This window comes from Rhinolophus ferrumequinum, chromosome 23 (genome assembly GCF_004115265.2).
Source record: "Rhinolophus ferrumequinum isolate MPI-CBG mRhiFer1 chromosome 23, mRhiFer1_v1.p, whole genome shotgun sequence".
NCBI classification, from domain to species: Eukaryota; Metazoa; Chordata; class Mammalia; order Chiroptera; family Rhinolophidae; genus Rhinolophus; species Rhinolophus ferrumequinum.
In genome coordinates this window covers 17,283,419-17,302,471 of record NC_046306.1, presented here as the reverse complement: position 1 = coordinate 17,302,471, position 19,053 = coordinate 17,283,419, and the positions used below count along the sequence as shown (strand labels likewise).

The 19,053-nt window shown below is 50.0% G+C and overlaps 2 protein-coding genes across 3 annotated transcripts in view; one reads left to right on the top strand and one right to left on the bottom strand.

Annotated features, from left to right (window-relative positions):
• DHX35 (DEAH-box helicase 35) overlaps positions 1-2,333 on the top strand; it is a 70,995-nt gene extending 68,662 nt beyond the window's left edge. For both annotated transcript variants that reach the window (XM_033095249.1, XM_033095250.1), the window contains exon 22: positions 1,092-2,333. In XM_033095249.1, coding sequence (XP_032951140.1) covers positions 1,092-1,136 — 45 coding nt within the window. In that variant the 3' untranslated portion in view covers positions 1,137-2,333. The remainder of the gene's footprint in view (positions 1-1,091) is intronic.
• Positions 2,334-16,622: 14,289 nt separating this feature from the next.
• LOC117016163 (60S ribosomal protein L28-like) lies at positions 16,623-16,973 on the bottom strand. The gene has a single exon (XM_033095285.1). The coding sequence runs from the start codon at positions 16,971-16,973 to the stop codon at positions 16,623-16,625; it is 351 nt and encodes a 116-aa protein (XP_032951176.1).
• Positions 16,974-19,053: the final 2,080 nt, after the last annotated feature.

Here is a 19,053-nt window from a genome sequence, read left to right as displayed (position 1 = left end):
GAATCGAGAAAACCCTCTTAAGCAGGGCCTTTGCAAGAACCTCTCCTGGTCCTTGGTCAGGCATAAGCGCTTAGAAAGTGACCTCTTACAGCTCACTTAGACTCGTGTCTGTCCACTCACTCATCTCTTATGTTGCACGTGGTGGGGTGTTGCGTCTTCTTCTGCATTCTGTAGTCCCCTGTCGGCCCTGGGGATTGCTGTCTCAAGGCCACGTGGTGCGCTAAGAAACCGGGTGTGGGCGCTGAGCATGCTGGGGGTGGGCAGGCCCACTGTGCCCGCCGTCACGGCGGGGATTTCCTCATGGGGACACCCCACCATGTGGTAGAGCAACATGCCTTAGTTGTCTCTCCGTTGTTTGTGTGTGATTTGTAAGGAGGTATCAAGGGTCCCTCAGTTGGTGAACTGAAGAAGTCCTGTGTTGAAAGCTAATATTTACACATGCTGCCATAAATGCATATTTTATGGTTCCTAGTGCTTTGGGCTTTACATGGGAATATAAAGAATGCTTGTCTCCTTACTCCTATTATTGAAGCCCACAGTTACATAATATTATGCCTCCTATGTTATGCATATTGGTAGGAAGTGACATTTCTGAAAGAAAAATGTGTCTTCAGAAGGTACCCTTTCCCTGCACTTGACTTGCACAGGATTCTGGGAGGCCGGGGCCTTGTACTCGGGGTACCTGCCTGCGACGCTTGGTAAAATGAAGACTCTCCCTGTTCCTAATGGGAGGATACCTTTCCTTGATCATTCATGGAAACTTGAGGTGATGTCCAGCCTGAGCCCAGTCCCTGAGCACGGGCGTTTGTCTGCAGTGCTGTCCTGTGGTCGGGGCACAGGGAGAGCCCTGTGTGGCCAGGTTGAGCCATGGCAGGCTGGGCCTCGGACTGCTGTGGCTAACTGAAGGCCATTTCCTCGGTTGCTCACTTCGGCTTTTTTTCCTGCAGAGAACTACCTGAGGGGCACCGCCTTTACTGAGAAGGTGCGGACCAGATGGAAGCTTGGATTTGGTCATTTAGATGGGAATTGTGGTGAAGTCTGGTTTCTTTGTCTAACCAACCCCAGTTACGATGTTTTCTCTTCTTTTGCAGCACCTGTCCCTAAAAGCCAAAAGGGCCAAAGTCCAAGACCAGTGAGCAGAGCTGGGCTGCAGCTGCAGGGCTGCTTGATGCCCTCTCCTCCATGCTGCTGCCCCCCAGCCCTGGTGGGGAGGTGAGCTGGCATCGGCTCGTGTGGAGCCTCCAGCCGCTCTGACGTGGGCTGCAGCCGTTCCTTAGGTCCTCCTTCCCGCTGCCCTCAGCATTTGCATTCCTTGCTGGGGTCCCGGAGGCGTCTGTGCATGGGCAGGCGTCCAGCTGCGCTGCACCCCGGCAGAGCGGGAGTTGGCACAGCCTGGCTCTTTGCTCACTCAGCACCCTCGCTGACCCAGCATGCCACTTCCAGGAGGCACACAGTCCTGGCCCAGCTTCCTGGGAAACAAAGAGGAAAGTTAGCCACTGCAGGCTGAAGCGCCACGTCGGGTGGACAGAGGGTTTGCTGGGCTGGCTTTGCTTTCCCTGGCAGGGCCACGGCTGTGTTGACCAGTGAGGTCCGCTGCCAGGTGTGAATAAGTCTGTGTCCACGAAAGGATGAGACCCTGGAAATGCTGCAGATTTCTGCGAAAATCACTGATGGGCGTGTCTCGACGGGCGGGACTCCCGAACCAAGCTGCTTCTGTTTTCCCTCTGCCCGTGTCCCTGTTTATCTGAGGCCAGAAGACATGCAAGGACTGGTGACCGACAGAGAGGACTCGTGTGCACTGTTCTTTGTTAGCAAAGGATTTCTCTGTTTCACAAGTGAGCTTAGCTTTCTCTGCGGACAACCCCTGTCCTGATGCCACCAGCTGAGCACTAGTGAGAGTTCATCAGCTCACCCCCATCGGGGACCCTCTGTAGCGGGAAGTCACAACAGTTTAGAAGCTCTAAGCTTCTGTAGCTCAGGAACATTACTTATCTATTTGTTTTTGTTTGTGCGTTGGGTCCCTGCGAGGACACGGGGGGCGGCTCTTCCAGCAGGCACTGGATCACTGCTGCCCCAGGCTTCTTCGCTGTGATGTGTGCATTTCAACACGCGACCGATCCAGATTTTGTTTTTCCCCCTTCCTGTTTCAGTGACATTTATTTTAAGAACACGTAGCTTGAAAATTTATTTTTGTACTGATCTTAGTTTGGATGTGCCACTTTTGGCACCAAACGTGTGTCATTTTTATTTCCATTTTTTAAACATGTAAATAATAGTGTTAACTTGTTAATAATGGCAAACCTTTATACCTAAAGTAAATATATTCCCTCCCATCCTGGTTCTCGTGGTCTGTATTTTAAGATGATCCACTTAATTCTTCTGAGTGAAGGGCTGACATTAGCTAAGAAGCCTGATGCTGTGACGTACAGCAGCTTTTGGGGTCCCATACACAAGGGAAGCCTCGTAAGCCAGATCGCGTGACCAAGGCCTTACCAGAGCAAACCATGGGATGCTGTTTAAACCAGCCTCTGATTGGGATTGTTCTATGGAGAAGTCGAAGGTACTTACTTGTATCAAGTCTGAAGTGAGGACCGGGGCTGATGCTAATAAGCTTCTGTTGGGTCCTCATGCGCTTTCTTCGTGAATGTACAGATGGTTCATGTTCTGCCCCCTGCGTGTCCCCTCCCCGCTGAGCGTTTCACTTTCTGAAGGAAAGGGTGTCAGATCCACACCCTGTGGGTGAGAGCGCAGAATCAAAGTGGGAGACCAGACAAGAGGCTGGGGGGAGCACGGCGTGATGGCCGCCTCTATCTGGGGGGCCTGCTAACGAGCACATGGTCCTGTCACCACCTCTCAGAGCCGCCCTCCCCAGGGCTGGCCTCTGAGCTTCCTACCGTGTTATGTGGCAGCCCGTGGTGGGGGGAGAGGGCTCTTCACTGTCGGGCCGGCCGCCACAAAATCGTGGCCTTCCCGTGTACCTGAAGAACCACACCGCCCTGTTGGGGTGATGTGCCAGCCTGGCTGAGAGACAGCATCACGGCCAGCAGGGCCTGATCGCCTAGCAACTCACAAGGCTTTGTCCCCAAGTAGTTCCACAAGGATTAGTCCCCTCAGGCTCCGCATGGTTTTCCAAATATTGTGAATGAGATCACAACTTTGCAGTGTGTTCCTTCTGAAGCCAGGTGTCCGGTGACAGGTAGAGGGGGGTTTGTGCTGGAGAACTTGGTGGGGGAGCAGGGGGTGCTTGTGGGCCATGCCCTGCCGGTCCTTCCCCCAGCTGGTCTCCCTGAGGGTTGCACGGTGCCATCACATGGAGTCCCCTGGTCCAGCCAGTGGTCCTTTGGCCGCTTAGTCAGCAGTCGGTGGTGGACTGCTTGCGCGGTATGCATGGCACTGGGATGGGGGTGGAGCCGTTTGACAGAGAGCGGCTGAATGAGTGGACCAGCATGAGGTCGGGTGACGAGAAGGACAGAGTGTGGAGATTGCAGAGACCAAGGTGGTGGGGAGAGGCCAGAGAGCATCCAAAAGAGGATCCCCATGACGGGACCCTTTCCTTGGGAACATGCAGGTGGCGCTCACGTTCTGCCGCCTGCGTGTCCCCTCCCAGCCGAGCGTGTTTCACTTTGGCTGTGAACTTGGAGAGCTGCACCGTCACCCACCTCCATGCTTCTGTCTGCTGTTGTCCTGGCGTAAGCACAGCCTGTAACCAGCAATGCTTTCACGTGGTGGCCTAAGTGCTGCTTCCGGTTCATTTCCGGTTCCCTGGCGTGCTGTCCCGGTTGTCAACTCTGCTTTGCAGGACCCAGTGCTGACGGCTTCTGTCAGTCATTTCACAGGGCCGAGTGGTGGGGACAGAAAGCTGGGGCACCATGTCGGGACGACCACGAGACCCCATCCTGGGACAACTGGACCAGACCTCTGGGAGTGGGACCCGGGAGTCTGCAGGGTGAAAAGCTCCAGACCAGATGATTCTAATACGGTGGCTTGGACACTACGGGTAAAGAAGACAGGTCTTGAAGACGTGAGGACATCGAGACCTGGGAGGAAGGTGAGCCACCAGCTGGCTGGGCAATCAGGAGGAGGAGCATCAGGGTGGAGTGACAGTTGAGAAATTTGTTTTTGCACAGGTCATACGTATCCTAATGTGCCTAAATCCCACCCCAAGCTGCTCCCCCACAGCACTGATCAGGGGGGTTGGAATTCAATTCCAGGCAGGTCCTGGCAGTGGGTACCCATGTCCGCCCACCATGGAAACACGGAATAATGAGCATGTCATAAAGCTCAAAGTGGTTCTATCTAAAACACCCTCCTCTCGTCTTTTGGCTACGAAAATGTTCTTTTCTTTTAGAAAATGATGGTAGTTTTAAAAAATGTTTTCCTTGGAAAAATAAAATTCCGGCAATTATACATGAGTCTCCCAGCTGAAAACAAAAACACCCAGTTGAAGAAATCCTTGGCTGGGAATCACTGGGTTGTGGGCTGACCAGACTGTGTGAGCTGGCTGGCGACATCAGCACCAAGCATCCTAACTGGGGCAATGGGTCTGCCTGGCCAAGCAGCTGAATTTCGAGTGAACTTTCGCAGCAGCTGGGGGACTACCTGTCTTTATATAATTGGAAGGGTTCAAATTAGCAGGACTCAGCCCCCGTGTCCCTTCCTTCACCTTTAGATAAGATCAGATATTTCCCACCCTCTAATGACTCATCTGGATTTTTCCTCAGCTTTCTAACTCGTGCTGAAACAAGGTGATGGCATTCTGGATTTCCTGTCAATCTGTTTCTGTCATGGACGTGGGAAATAGCCAGGCAATTTATTCAATAGTCAGGAAATAGTCAGGCAAGTCACGCCGCTGGCCACTTCGAGTGAGTAGCTAGAGTCTGCATGGCAGACCTGGAGAGGGCTTGTCCCTGGTCCTTGCCGTCTGCTCCCCCTGGCGAGATCACGTTCTGCCATCTCTGATGAAACATGGAGATGTTCTCTTGTGCACTCTTAGGTGGTATTGAACTTGCTCAAACAGGCTGTCTCCTTGCCTGCCAAAGAGATTCCCAACGCAGCATTTTCCCCTGGAACTTTGGCCTCCGTGGCCTCAGCCCCTATTTGTGGGTTCTACAGAATGCAGAGAGGCTGGCAGGTTCATGAGGGAGTGGGTATGGTGATGCCATACTCTGGCAGGGTGATGCCAGAGGCGCTACAGCTAAGCAAAGGTCCAGCACTGGCCTGTCCACTGACCACGGCCTGCGCAGTGGCTCTGAATACAAAGGTGCCGACAGGGCTCTTCACTGGCCCCGGGCTGATGGGGCGAATCCTGACAGGCTCCAAAGGTAGTCCAGGCTCCTGCCTGCCTCTGGCCTGCTGCACCCGGGCCCCGGGGCCCTGAGGGCAGGACGGGCCGATAAGGACCTACCAGTCTGCCCTCACTTGGTTTATTTAGCCTTTTTCTCTCTATTCCCACTAGCTTTGTTTTCTGTTTCAAGTACTGTGGAGCTTGCTTAGTGTCTGCTGTTACTGTGTTTACTCTTAGTCTTCTTTGCTTTTTTGTTTCCACTTGTGAGAATATTTTATGCCTTTAATTTTTACCTCTCTGACGTTGGCATTATTTCCGTTTTTAACCATGAAGTTGCTTCCCTTTTATACTCTTTTAAAAAAATATTTTTACCTTAGCATTTCTTTTAATTTCTTGGTCTGTTTTACACTCCATTTATTTGTTTCTACTTTTATTTTGTATTTTTAGGTACAAAAAAAAAGATCTCATTTAGTTGTTTTTTATATATAAATATTTTGTTTCGTTATTTTCATTTTCTCATTTTCTTAGTTGTATACTCCCCTTAACAATTTGCCTTCTGTTTCATTTTACTTCCGTTACTCCCCTTCTTTCATATCTTAATATGCTTAATTTGTTTTTGTGGTTGGCAAAAGGCCTAACTGTAGTTGTGGGAGCTGAGAGAAGATATTTACAATGGTTGAAACCAACAAAGGATTAACTGTCAAGAATATACAAGGAGCTCCTACAAATCAACAATAAGAGGACAACCTCAATAGAAAAAGGTGGGCAAAGGGAAGGGACAATTTATAAAAGCAGACCCCAAAGACTACCAAGCCTGTGAAGAGATGTTCAAATTCCATCATCAGAGAGACACAAACTAAAGCAACAATTAGATATCACTTTGCACCCCATCAGATTAGCAAAAATTGCAAAGGTGGGAGATGCCAGGTGTTGGCGGGGAGGTGGGGACCTTGGTGCACCGTTGGTGTAGCCATCTTTGGAGAGCCCCCTGGCACAACTCATCAGATGAAGTATGTGCATTCCCCGCTATCCAGAAATTCCATGTCTGGGTAAATGTTCCCAACGAAATTCTCACCCTGGTCCTTAAGGATCCGTGTATAAAGATGCTCACCCAGTGTGGTTGTGGAATAATGTCCATCACCGGGAGAAAATGTGTAGGGAAACTTCTGTGGAGGATACCACGGAGCACTACAGAGCAGTTTCAAACCACAGACAACATACAACCTGGACCTTAAAAAGAGCTGAGTGCAAAAAGGAAGGAACAGTGAGATGCGGTAGTATCGTTCACTATCGTTTATAATATGTGCACACAAGAAACACATTTGCAAAAAACATACAGACCAAACAATGCACATTAGAAGGATTACCTGGAGGAGGTAAAGGGAGGATGGGAGTGAGGATTGGAGGTCAAAGAAAAAGTAAAATGAAATGAAACAAAACGGGCTGGAAGAAGGAGCCTCGAGTATGTTCACGTGCAAGAAGCCTGGATTTGAGGACACTTACCTGTTCTTCAAGGCTTTAGACAGGTTTACGAGCGACCCCAGGTCGGCAGGCGGAAGGCGTGCACGGTTGGCCCCACTGACGTGTTGATCTCAGTGTTCCTGCTGCTGGCCTCCCAGCTCATCTCCCTGCAGGTACCACTTACACCCTGGGTGTGATCCTCTGATGAACACCAGGAAATGTCTTGACGCTTGCCTCCCCATCGCAGTGCGTTTCTACTCAGATATGTGTTCTTGTGCGATGCCCTTTCTACTAACACTTATTCGACAAACGCCATGGTGAAGTTCCTTTTCACCGGCCATCTGAAAGTCAGCCACGGCAGCCCGCCGTGTGTGAAAGGCATGTAGCCCTGTGATCCCTTTTCAGCAGAGGCCCTGAATGAATTCACTGGGAAAGCCCTCCCCACGTAGACAGACAGAGTGCTGGAGTGGACGGTAGCTCATAGGTTCATCTCGTCCATGTTTCCAAGACAGGAACTCACAGAACAGATCACATCCTTCAGTCCTTTCTGCTGATCAGCGTCCTTTAGATGGAATTTATGCTCTCAACCCACAGGGACTATTGTCTCTTTACTTCAGCTCATGGCACTGTTTCGTCCGGAAACTTCTTGCCCTCAGCACTGGCCTGGATCATTCTGCTGCTAAAAAGAACAGGATGTGGAAGGCTTTGAAAATACCTCCATCTTTTATCATCCGAGGAGCCTGTAACCTTCAGCTGTGTTTGCTGCCCCACTACGGCTCCTGACTGTCCTTCTCATGGGCTGGCTGGTCACGGAGAACCTGTTTAATCAGCACCGGTGTCTGGTTTTCCAAGAACCGCCTCATCGTGGGGAGAAATCTGGGCCAGGTAAGGCAACGCGCACATTGGAAGAGGCCACTAGGGCACTTACTACATTTAAGTCTTATTCTAAACTTTTCATTGCTCGGAGCAAGGGTATTAGGAACCACCCTGGCTTGGGCTGAGGACTCAGAAGGAGGGCAGATTCTGGAACAGTTCCCCGATCCAGGTATAATTCACATATAATAAATGCAGCCATTTTAATTGGATGGTTCAATGAGTTTGGGCAAATATCTGCACCACGAATGATCACCAACATCAAGTAGAAAACATTTCCATCCAAAAACTTCCCTCCTCATCATCTTTAGTCACCCTCCCCCACCCCCCACCCCGGCATCACTAGTCTCCTTTTTATCACTATAAAGTAGTTGTGTTTTTTCTAAAATTTCACATAAATGTGTGGAGAAGACCTGGGTTTAAACCCCAGTCCACCATTAGATAACTGTGTGAGCCTTAGCAAGATACAACTTTGTCTTCATCTCCGTTTCCTTATCTGTAAACTGAGGCCAGTCATAACTTACAACATTCATTCATTCATTCGAGTCTGTGCTGGGGCTGGAGTTAACACCGCTGCACCCCTCCCCAAAGGTGTGGGGCCAGCGGTTGCTCAGGAACCTGCTCTTCTCAGCCCGACTGTGTCACAGGAGGCTCCCTGCTGCCCCTCTCTCCACACCTATCCTAGCGTCCCCGGTGCCATGATTGACACGTCCCTACAACCCCTTCAAGGAGGTCTCCTTTTATTTAAATAAGAGACATGAAGACACCCCCAGGAAAGAACGGGATGCAGTGGTAAGGGGCCCCCACATGGACAGAGGTAACCAGGGCTGAGCAGAGAGGAGGGATATGTCTGGGAGCTGTCCACAGAGGCATGCACGGGTCTCCCCGAGGACACTGGGGCTTCCTGGGGGAGCGAGTGTGAGCAGAAGGCATGCAGGGCTGCTGGACTCTCCAGGTGAGTGGTGGCATCAGAACTAGACCCTTGCTTAGACACACACTCAGACCCAGCCAGGAACAAACCTGACAGACCCCGCAGACCCTGCACAGTCAGACACAGACTCACTGACATCTGACACACCCAGAAGCACTTTCAGATCCGAGAACTGCACACACAGTCACTCACCCCAACATTCTAAATATGTATTGATCGTCTTCTGTGTATCAGGCACTGGGAGATATGGCAGTGAACACAACCGAGTCTCTGCTCCCCTGACTCTCACATGCTGAAAGAGGATCCCCCATTCAGGCCGCACCCCATCCTTAGCCAGGGGTATGGAGGGACCTGGATGTGGCCCTGAATTCCACTCTGTAGAGTCAGGCCTGCCAGTCTGCTCAGGGTCTGACTGCAGAGTGGGTCTGTGCTGCCCTCTGCTGGCCATATGGAGGCAGTGACTCCCCAGAAGTGGGACCGGGCTTCCACAGGGACAGTGGGCTGAGGGCACGAGGTACCAGGTGCTTTCTGTCCCTTGCTTCTGGCAACCTGGCAGAGCAAACATGGAGGGGCATGAGCAGTTTGAAAAACTCTTCCCCTGAGTTCTGATCTCCCTGTTATTTTCTGCATGCCCCACTCCCCTTTCCTAAGTACCTGGATTTGAAAAGTGAGAGTTGAACCAAATCGTTTTTTTGAGCTGTTTCCTGCAGCACTTCCTTCTCATAGCATTCTTCTCATAACCCCCAGCTGTTGAAACTGGTTCAGGGGATCCCTTCTCAGCCATCTTCCATCCAGCAGGGGTGGAGGAACCCACATCGTGAATTTGGAGGTGGAATCCCAGCTGATGCCTAAGGAGGCCAACCACCTGAGGCCAGCGTGCTAGAGAGGCCAGCCAATAGCACAGGGTCCTGCCAGTAATCCAGTGGACACAGCCTTAGCCATCCCAGCCTGGAGCCAGGATGTACATGTAGAGGCCATCTTGGAAGGGGCTACTCCAGCCCCAAATCTTCCAGGCCTCAGCCTTTTTCAATTACCCTCAGTTTCGACCCCAGAAATCCAGAGGGCAGAGACAAGCTATCTCCACTGTGCCTGGTCCAAATTCGTGACCCACAGACTCTGTGGGCATAATACAATGGTAGCCTCCAAGTTTTGGGGTAGATTGTTAAGCAGCTCCAGGCACACCAGTCTACCACATGACACCCAGGCCAAGACAGGCTGACGGGTTCTGAAGCTTGGTCTGGAAGCGGAACCCACCGTGGTAATGCTGTCTCTTTGGGAGAACCCCCCTTCTGGGTGACCAGTCTGGACACCTGGGGGCTTCTATCCCCTGTGATTCCTCTGGGGTTGGTGGTACCGACCTAGTGAGCTCCATGTTCCCTCATTCGGGTCTGTCTGACCCATGTTTCTAATAGGAAAATAATGCTTTATGTAGCAACCATTGCACCTGAAAAGTTTTAAGTGGAGAAGTGGCACCATGCAATTTGGAATTGCAGAAAGTGTCGCGCCTGGGGGTTTGCGGGGAGTGGTGGGGTGGGAACAGGACATAAAGGCCAGGGCACTGATTGTGGAGAAAGACTACGACCTCTGCCCCCCAATTCTTTTTCCCTGAAAAGAGGAACTGAGGCTCAGTCACGAGCCTTGCCCAAGGAGGATGCAGTTTGCGTTGGGTCCATACCCCCGGGCTTGCGGTGCCCTCAGGGGCGGGCCAACCTGCGGAGCCGCGCTCCCCGCGCAGGGCAAGGACTGACTTTCCACCTCCTTTCCGGGCTGGGGCTGCTGGAGCCGGTGTCTCGCCCGCCTCTAGAGCAGGCCCAGGGCGGGATGCTCTGACCGGTCTGGCGCGCGGCGGTCGGCAGGGGGCGCTGGCGTCCCGCGTTTGTGCCTCCAGAAAACTTTCTAGCTGCGTCCGGACCTGTGTCCTTTGTGGTGCACTCTCGCCACCTGCCCACCAGGCATGCTCCCAGCGGAGTACCTCGCAATGGAAAGAGCGCCCCCACCCACGCACACACCGCCACTGCCCATGGCTGAGTCCCCTGCTCTGCCCACTCTGCTTAGAGCTGGACTAGACCCAGCGGGTCCTTAAATCTTGACCACCTCCCAGAGGAAGGCACGAATCTCCCTAGTTTACAGGTCTAGTTCATGATAATAATCAAAAGCAGAAATCGAATAAAACCAGCCGACTTTTACGGAGTTCTAATTACTGACGTGGCTCGCCAGGGTCCTTCAGAGTGGAGCCAGCAAAGCAGGGGAGGGGTGTAAGGCCAGCTCCCTGAAGGTGGCCACGGTCACAGCGTCCTGCTCCACAGTCAGGGTCCTCGTAGACCTGAGAATCTGACAAGAAGAGCAGGTGGGCCATAGTAAATCTGAGGGGCCAGTGGGATGTCCAGACCACCCCAGGTCACCCCATATCTGCATTTCTTCCATTGCAACCATCCCTTCCGTAGCCTTGAATGGCCAGAGTGCTTGGGTAGTGGCCCAGGAACAGGATTAGCACCTACCAGGGAGCATTGCTCAAAGTCATTACGCTCAGAGCTACAGCTTGATCCCCCAGCTATGCCCATTTGTGCCAGGGCCATGAGGTGGAGGCCATGGCCACGGCGAGGGCACTTGGGGCACGGCCCCATCCCAGTCCTGGCCCTGGTCTGTGGGAGACCAGCCAGTGAGCAGCTTCAGCTTGAGGCAGTGTGTTATGGTGGGGTTATGGGCTTGGCCTTGGGAGCCACAGGGCTGGGTTCAAGTCCTGCTGTCACCACCTCTCAGCTGGGGACCTTAGACATGACACTTAAGACTTTGCCTTCGTTTCCTCATTTTTAAAATGAAGATAATGATAGTATACATCCTTGTATTAATCATGCTTTTGTATGTGTGTGTGTTTTATGATGCTTTGACATCCTGGGGTCTTGCAAACCCAGGGAGGGACTGTCTCTCCCAGGACTAGCTAAACAACTTGCCTAGAGCACACCTTTTATTTGCAAACTGACAACCTAAAGCCCCACCCACACGGTCTCCTTTTAAAACTCACACTCCAAGCCAATACTCCCCCTGCCCTGCCCTGTCACAATGGGGCCAAGTACCAGACAATCAGGGACGGCCCCTATAGCCTGGAGCCCACGAAGATGATTCACACTAAGGATCCTAAACGGCTTCCCTTGGCTTGTCCAGTCCTTCCTGTGAAACCACGACAAAGGCTCTAGCCCCCGCTTTCCCCTCATTCCTTTGCCTCCTGACAACCCTGCCGCTTCTCCATAGGGCCCTGCATGTTGTGGTGTGCCCCCTTTCTCTTGGGAACTGTCAGTAATAAACTCTTCTTTCAAGGCAGATGTCTCCGCATCTATCATCTTACCAAACCCGCTTGCAACAAAGCCCCAGGTACGTTTTAAAACAACATAAGATGGTTGCGGCGATCAAACGACTTCACTTTTCTAAAGTGCTTACAACAGTGCCTGACACATGGATGCTAAGCAAGGAATACCTATTATTACATCTCCTCTGCCCACTTTGCACCAATTGCCTCCCTCTGGGCGACTCTGAGCACGCAGGCTGTACAAGATGCAGTCAGCGCCAGGTGCCTTGTCAAAGGGCAGCCAGGTGCTCCCTTCCCTTGGCGGTGGGGCTGAACACCCCAAGCTGACAGTGAGTGCCAGGTGAGGAGGGCTGCCAGGCGCAGAGCAGGGAGGGCTCTAGGAGCCCGCAGAGGGGACCCTGTCTTTGTCATTTGGCTGCAGGAACTAACTCCCTAATCAAGGTTTCCACCAACTCCCCCCTCCCCAGCCCACTCTCCTGAGAACCCCCAGCTCAAGTGGGGAAATTGCCCATTGATAACGACGATGACTACTACTAGTAATAATTCACTGAGTGATTACAGTGGTCGGGCACTGTGCTAGCATCGTTTTTGTGTGTGCCAGCATCTTGTATCAATAGTTCTCGAACTTTTTAAAAAGACATTTTATTAAAAATATAGTTAGCATACAATATTACATTAGTTTCAGGTATACACCATAGTTATTCAGCATTTATATACCTAGAGAAGTGATCACCATGATAAGTCCAGCAGCCATCTGGCACTGTACCAGGCTATCACAATATTTATTATTGCTTGTATTCCCTATGCTGTACATTACACCCCCATGACTTATTTGCTTTATATCTGGAAATTTGGACCACTTACTGCCCTTCTCCTTTCCCTCCTCTTTTTAATTTTTCAGTTACAGTTGACATTCAATATTATTTTATATTAATTTCATGTGTACGGCATATGGTTATACATTTGTATAATGTAAAAAGTTCTCTATCCCCCTGACTAGTCTAGTACTCACCTGGCACTATACATAACTATTACCGTATTATTGACTATATTCCCTATGCTTTACGTCCCCGTGACTATGTTGTAACTACCAATTTGTATTTCTTAATCCTTTCACCATTTTCACTCTGACCCCCAAACCCTCCTCCCATCTATCACTCTGATAAATCTAGTACCCATCTGACATTATCTGTAGTTCTTACAATATTGTTGACTATAATCCTTATGCTATACTCTACGTCCCCATGACTACTTTGTAACAACCAATTTGTACTTCTTAATTCCTTTCCCTTTTTCACTCACCACCCCCAACACCCCTACCATCTGGCAACCATCAAAATGTTTCTCCATATCTGTTTCTGTTTTGTTTATTTTGTTCTTTATATTCCACATATAAGTGAAATCACATTGCATCTGTCTTTCTCTGTCTGACACTCCACTCAGCACAGTACCTTCCAGGTCCATCCATGCTGCCACAGATGGCAAGAACCCATTCCCTTTCCTGGCCAAGCAATATTCCATTGCATATATGTACCACCTCTTCTTTATCCATTCTTTCATCATTGGACACCCAGGCTGCCTCTACATCTTGGCCATTGTAAATAATGCTGCAATGAACATATGGATGCACACGTCCCCTTGAAGTAGCATTTTGGATTTCTTCAGATAAATACCAGGAAGTGGGATTACTGGGTCCTTCTTTGTCTCATGTTATAACCTTTGTTTTAAAGTCTATTTTGTCTGGTATAATTATTGCTACCCCATGGTTGGGTTTTTTTGTTTTTTATTTTTTTTTTCATTTTCATGAAATAACCTTTTCCATCCCTTACTTTCAATCTGTGGGTGTCTTTTGATCTAAAGTGAATCTCTTATAGTCAGCATACTTGTGTGTAAGGGTTTTGTTTTCTTACCCTTTCAGCCACCCTATGTTTTTTATTGCAGGATTCAATCCATTTATATTGAAAGCAATTATTGATAGATATGTAGTTATTGCCATTTTATTATTATTTTTGATTTTTTTTCCATCTTAAAGAAGTCCCTCTAAAATTCCTTGTAATACTGGTTTGGTGGTGATGAACTCCTTTAACTTTTTCTTGTCTGGGAAGCTATCTGTCTTTCAATTTCAAATGATAATCTTGCTGAGTAGAGCAATCTTGGTAGTTCCTTGTTTTTCATTACTTTGAATATTTCGTACAAACCCCTTCTTGCCTGCAAAGTTTCTGTTGAGAAATCAGCTGACAGTCTTATGGGAGCTCCCTGGTAGGTAACTAATTGCTTTTCTCTTGCTGCTTTTAGGATTCTCTCTTTGCCTTTAACCTTTGCCATATTAATCATAATGTGTCTTGGTGTGGGCCTGTTTGGGTTCATCTTTTTGGGGACTTTGCACTTCCTGGACTTGTATGTCTGTTTCCTTCACCAAGTAAGGGAAGTTTTCAGTCATTATTTCTTCAAATAGATTCTCAATCCCTTGCTTTCTCTCTTCTCCTTCTGGTACCCCTGTGATGCGAATGGTGTTACACTTGATGTTGTCCCAGAGGTATCTTAACTTATCCTCATGTTTCTTGGATTCCTCTTCTTCTCCACTTCCTCCTCCTCCTCCTCCTCCTTCTTCTTCTTTTTGCTGTTTTGATTGGGTGTTTTCTGCTATTTCGCCTTCCAAAACACTGATTTAATCCTCTGCTTCATCTAGTCTGCTGGTGATTCCTTCATTTCAGTTATTGTATTCTTTACTTCTGATTGGTTCTATTTTATGGTTTCTATGTCATTTTTTATGCTTGCTCTCTCTTTGTGGAAGTTCTCACTAAGTTCCTTGAGCATCCTTATAACCATTGTTTTGAACTCTGTCTCTGGTAGGTTGCTTTCCTCCATTTTATTTATTTATTTATTTATTTTTTATTTTTCTGGAGTTGTCTCCTGTTCTTTCATTTGAGATATACTTCTTTGTTTCCTCATTTTGGCTGCTTCTCTGTTTATTTCGATGTATTAGGTAGATCAGCTATGTCTGTCAGTCATGGCCAGCTGGCCTTATGTAGTAGGTTTCCTGTGGGGCCCTGGCTAGTCTCCTTGGTCACCTGAGCTGGATTTTCCAGGAGTAGCCCTTGTGTGGGTTGTGTAACTTCCCTCCTGTTATAGTTGAGCCTTGGTGGCTCTTGGCATGTCAGTGGGTGAGATTGATCCTTAGGCTGATTGGCTGTGAGATTTGGCCATGTCCACAGCTTAGGTTGCTGTGTGGGTGGCTTACCCCACTGAATGCGGTTTGCCCCAGTGGGCTCTGGTGCCTGTTGAGACTGCCCTTTGGGTGTGCCACTTGTGGGGTTAATTGGGTGGTGCTCTGCTCTGGTCTGAAGCCACCCTCTAAATATTTTGGTTCTGGGGCCTTTTGTGAGGGGCTCCTGTGCAGGCCCAGGTTACTCACTGCCTGTGACCAGCCGGGAACTACCTAGTAAGAGCTACAAAGTAACCTGCGGTTGTTCGCTGCCTGTGTTAACCCTGGAGGTGAGTGGGAGAGGCTACGATGCGAACTGAGGACAGCTGCCACCAGTACCAGGTCTGGGGTAGCTCTGCAAAAAGCCAGGACACTCTGAGGCCTGCTGCCACCTGCCGGCTCCTGTAAGGTTCAGCAGCTGATAAAGCCTGTGCTTCACAAGTTGTGTGAGGCTGGGTCTCAGTGAGTCAGCAGGCTGGAGCAGTGGAGCTCACCAGGCCAATCAGATTCAGATTTGGCCTGTGTGGGCGGGCTCCACACAGGAAAAATGGCGCCTGCCTGCCAGCTGCATGGGAGTAGGGCTCCACACAGGAAAAATGGGGACTGTCTCTTCAGTCCTAGCCCTGAAGTTACACAATTCAGTCTTTCTCCAATGCCCCCAGAGTCACTGTCCTTCCGCCAGAGCACAGGGTGAGTGCTTCAAGGGCCCTTTAAAAGGATGTCTGGGTTTCCTGCAGCCTTCTGTCCTACGTGGAAGGTCAGAACCTCCACTGTTTTTCACACACAGAAGTTGTGGGGGCTCCTTTTCCCGGCACCAGTACTCTGGGCTGGGAGCCTGGTGTCAGCCTCTCACTCCTTCATGGGGAACCTCTGTGGCCAAATGTGGGGACAGAGTCCCAGAGAGCAGTTTCCAGGCTCTTGGCCTCGCGTGGAAAGGTGCTGGCTCGGGTAGCAGTTGGCCATCAGCTGTTACCTGTTAGTCATTAGCCACTGATATAACTGTCTGCCGTGGCTGAGCTAGCAAGTGCGGTGGGTTGGCAGAGAAGTGGACGGCGGATTATGGATCGTGTGGCTCCTGCTTCCCATGTCTCCAACCCAGCCATCAGTGAGAATGTAGTGGAATGACTCCCCTATCTATGGCTCCGTGGGCATTCCTTTTTGGCCTCACCATATCCTGCGTTCTTGTGTGGGGGGAGTGGGACTAGAGATAGCTATCCTCGTTTTCAGCTGCCACATGTGGGTGTGGGGCCAGCCTGTTTTGCATCTCTGCCCCTCCTACCAGTCTCAACATGGCTTCTTTATATCCTTAGTTATAAAACTTCTGTTCAGCCAGACTTCAGGGGATTCTCCAGGTTGAGTGTTTTATAATTTAGTTATAATTTTGATGTGCTCACGGGATGAGGCAAGCACAGCGTTTATCTACTCCGCCATCTTGGGTCTCCTCCAACAGTTCTCAAACTTTTTTTTTTGGGGGGGGAAAGTTGGCTGACACTTCATGCTTTATTGCTTTGGGAGGGAGGAGCTCAGGAGCTCTTAGTGGGGCGAGCCCACTTCCTCTTAAGTGTCACAGGCTTCTGGCTGCGCAGGATGGCGCTGGTCTTCGGATGACTTCCATGAGCAAGTCCGGGCGGTACTTGTTCTTGCGGATCATGTGCCGGATGCTGCTGAGGGTGGCCCGGGCGGTCTTGTTGCCAGTGGTCTGCATGTAGGAGGTGGCCGGCTTTCGCTGGCCGGATCTCTGCTTCATGATGACCACCACACCTTTGCCGATGGCAGCTGGCTCCACGCCCACTGTCTTGCGGTGAATCAGACCGTTGTAGTGGAAGGAGTTGGGGGCCTTCAGGTTACGGGGCTCGGTGCTGGATGTCTGCTTGTTCCGTTTGATCAGGAAGCTGGAGTAGTTGCCCACGACCATCCATTGCAGATGTGCGGACACGGCACGTTCCCCTCGTTGTGGCAGCCGGAGACGGATAGAGGCCAGTTCTCAAACTTTTTGCTCTCAAGAGCTCTTTATGCTCTTAAAAATTATTCAGAGCTCTTACTCATGTGGGTCATATTTGTCACTGTTTACCATCTGAGGAGTTAAAATGGAGAAATTGCAATAATATTTGTTTATAATTTAAAATCGCAGTAATAAACACATTACATGCTAACATAAATATTTTATGAGCTATAACAATATTTCCCAACACAAAACATTTAAGAAAAAGGAAGCGTGGCATTGTTTTACATTTTTGCACATCTCCATAATGTCAGGCTTAATAGAAAACAGCTGGCTTTTCATATCTGCTTCTGCATTCAAGTTTTTGAGATATCACATGTCATGTAGTCTCTGGAACACTCCACTGAGAGTTAAAAAAAAATCTTTAATTAGGAGTGAAAAAGACAAATAAAGAACATCTTTGTGTTTTTATGAACTTAGTTTTAACTATTATGGATACCCCAGAAGTGTCTCAGGGACCCCCAGAGGTCCCCAGAGCATACTTTGGAAACTGTTGCCATATATATAGGATGGGTAGGTATTAATATGCCCCAGCTTTATAAATGAGGAAACTGAGGTACAGGGGGTTGAAGTGACTTGCCCAAGGTCACACAGCTGGGATTTAAAGCCAGGCTGCCTGGGGGGGAGGGGAGCAGGTAGGTCACTGGGAAAAGGCCTTGACTTGGGTGTCAGTGGCCCTAGCACTCAGCCCTGAAAGACAGGGTAGGGATTGGACATAGACAAAGCCAGTTGGGCAGGATGGGCCAGCGGGGAGGGGAGCTAGGTCTGAAGTGAGGGGGGCTTGGGAGGGGTCAGGGGGATCAGTTAGTCACCAAGTGGTCCCGGTGACAGGACTGGAGACGGCAGCTGGCGGGGGATGCAGCCTCCGCGGGAAAATCAATAGGTGATCAGCGGTCCAGGGGCACCGCTGTTCATCAGGTGCGTGGAGAGGCAGGGGCGGGGGCGGGGGGCTGGGAGGAAATATCACTGACCCCCGGCAGGATTGATCAAACAGCCAGACACCCAAGGCCAAACTCACTAATAAAGTGAGACGTTCAGCTCAGCCAGGCGGCTGCTGGCTGAAGGTCTTATAAAAACCGCTTAGCTGGGGAGTTCTTGCTAAACTGTCTTTGTTTCTTGAGGCCAGTGGGAGGGACGACTGGCTGTGGGGAGGCTAGCTTGGCTGCTGTTTGGCCTGTCTTGTGCCTTGACACAGGCCTGCCCACAGAACCCCGGAGCCCACATGGCATGTGTGTATGTGGGCATGTGTGCTCGCTACAGCACACACCATTTACACACGGCATGTGCATGCACATATAGGCACGTGCTAGGGCACAGATGTGTACAAATGTGCCTTGCATGTTTGTGCATGTATATGCACATGCGACAGCACACATAATGTCCACACGTGTGCACACACATTCGTGGTATAGCCCATGTGTGTACAAATGTGCATATGTGTGCTTAAGGATGCATGTGCAATGCTGGTATCTACCATGGCCACGTGACATACGGGCACACACATGCATGTTACATCACATATGTGTACACAAATGTGCCTGCCACATGTGTGCATATCCGTGCACAGGCTACAGCCCACACCATTCGCATTGGAGGTATGAGCATGAGTGCTTGTGGGTTAAACATCGTCACTTCCTCTGCCGATCGCCCCAAAGATGCAACATTTGTAATGACAGTCATGATTATTATGGGGGGTGTGGAGACAGAAGTGGAGCCTGGAAAGTTGTATCTGAAAGGCTGGGATCTACAATAGAGAGAAGATGTGGAAAAGAAGAAGGGGAAGAAAACGTGAAGGGCCGTGTGGGTAGAAGTTAAAGAATGTATTGGCCGGAAGTTGAGAAAGAGGATTTGGGGGGTGAGGAGAGGTGAGAAAATCAAAGGATAGAGGCTGTGCAAATGGGATCGTAGGACGCGGTGTGATGGGTGACGATTTTGACATCCTTTGACATCCTTTGAGGGATCCTAGCAGAGGAAGAGTAGGATGACTTCCAGT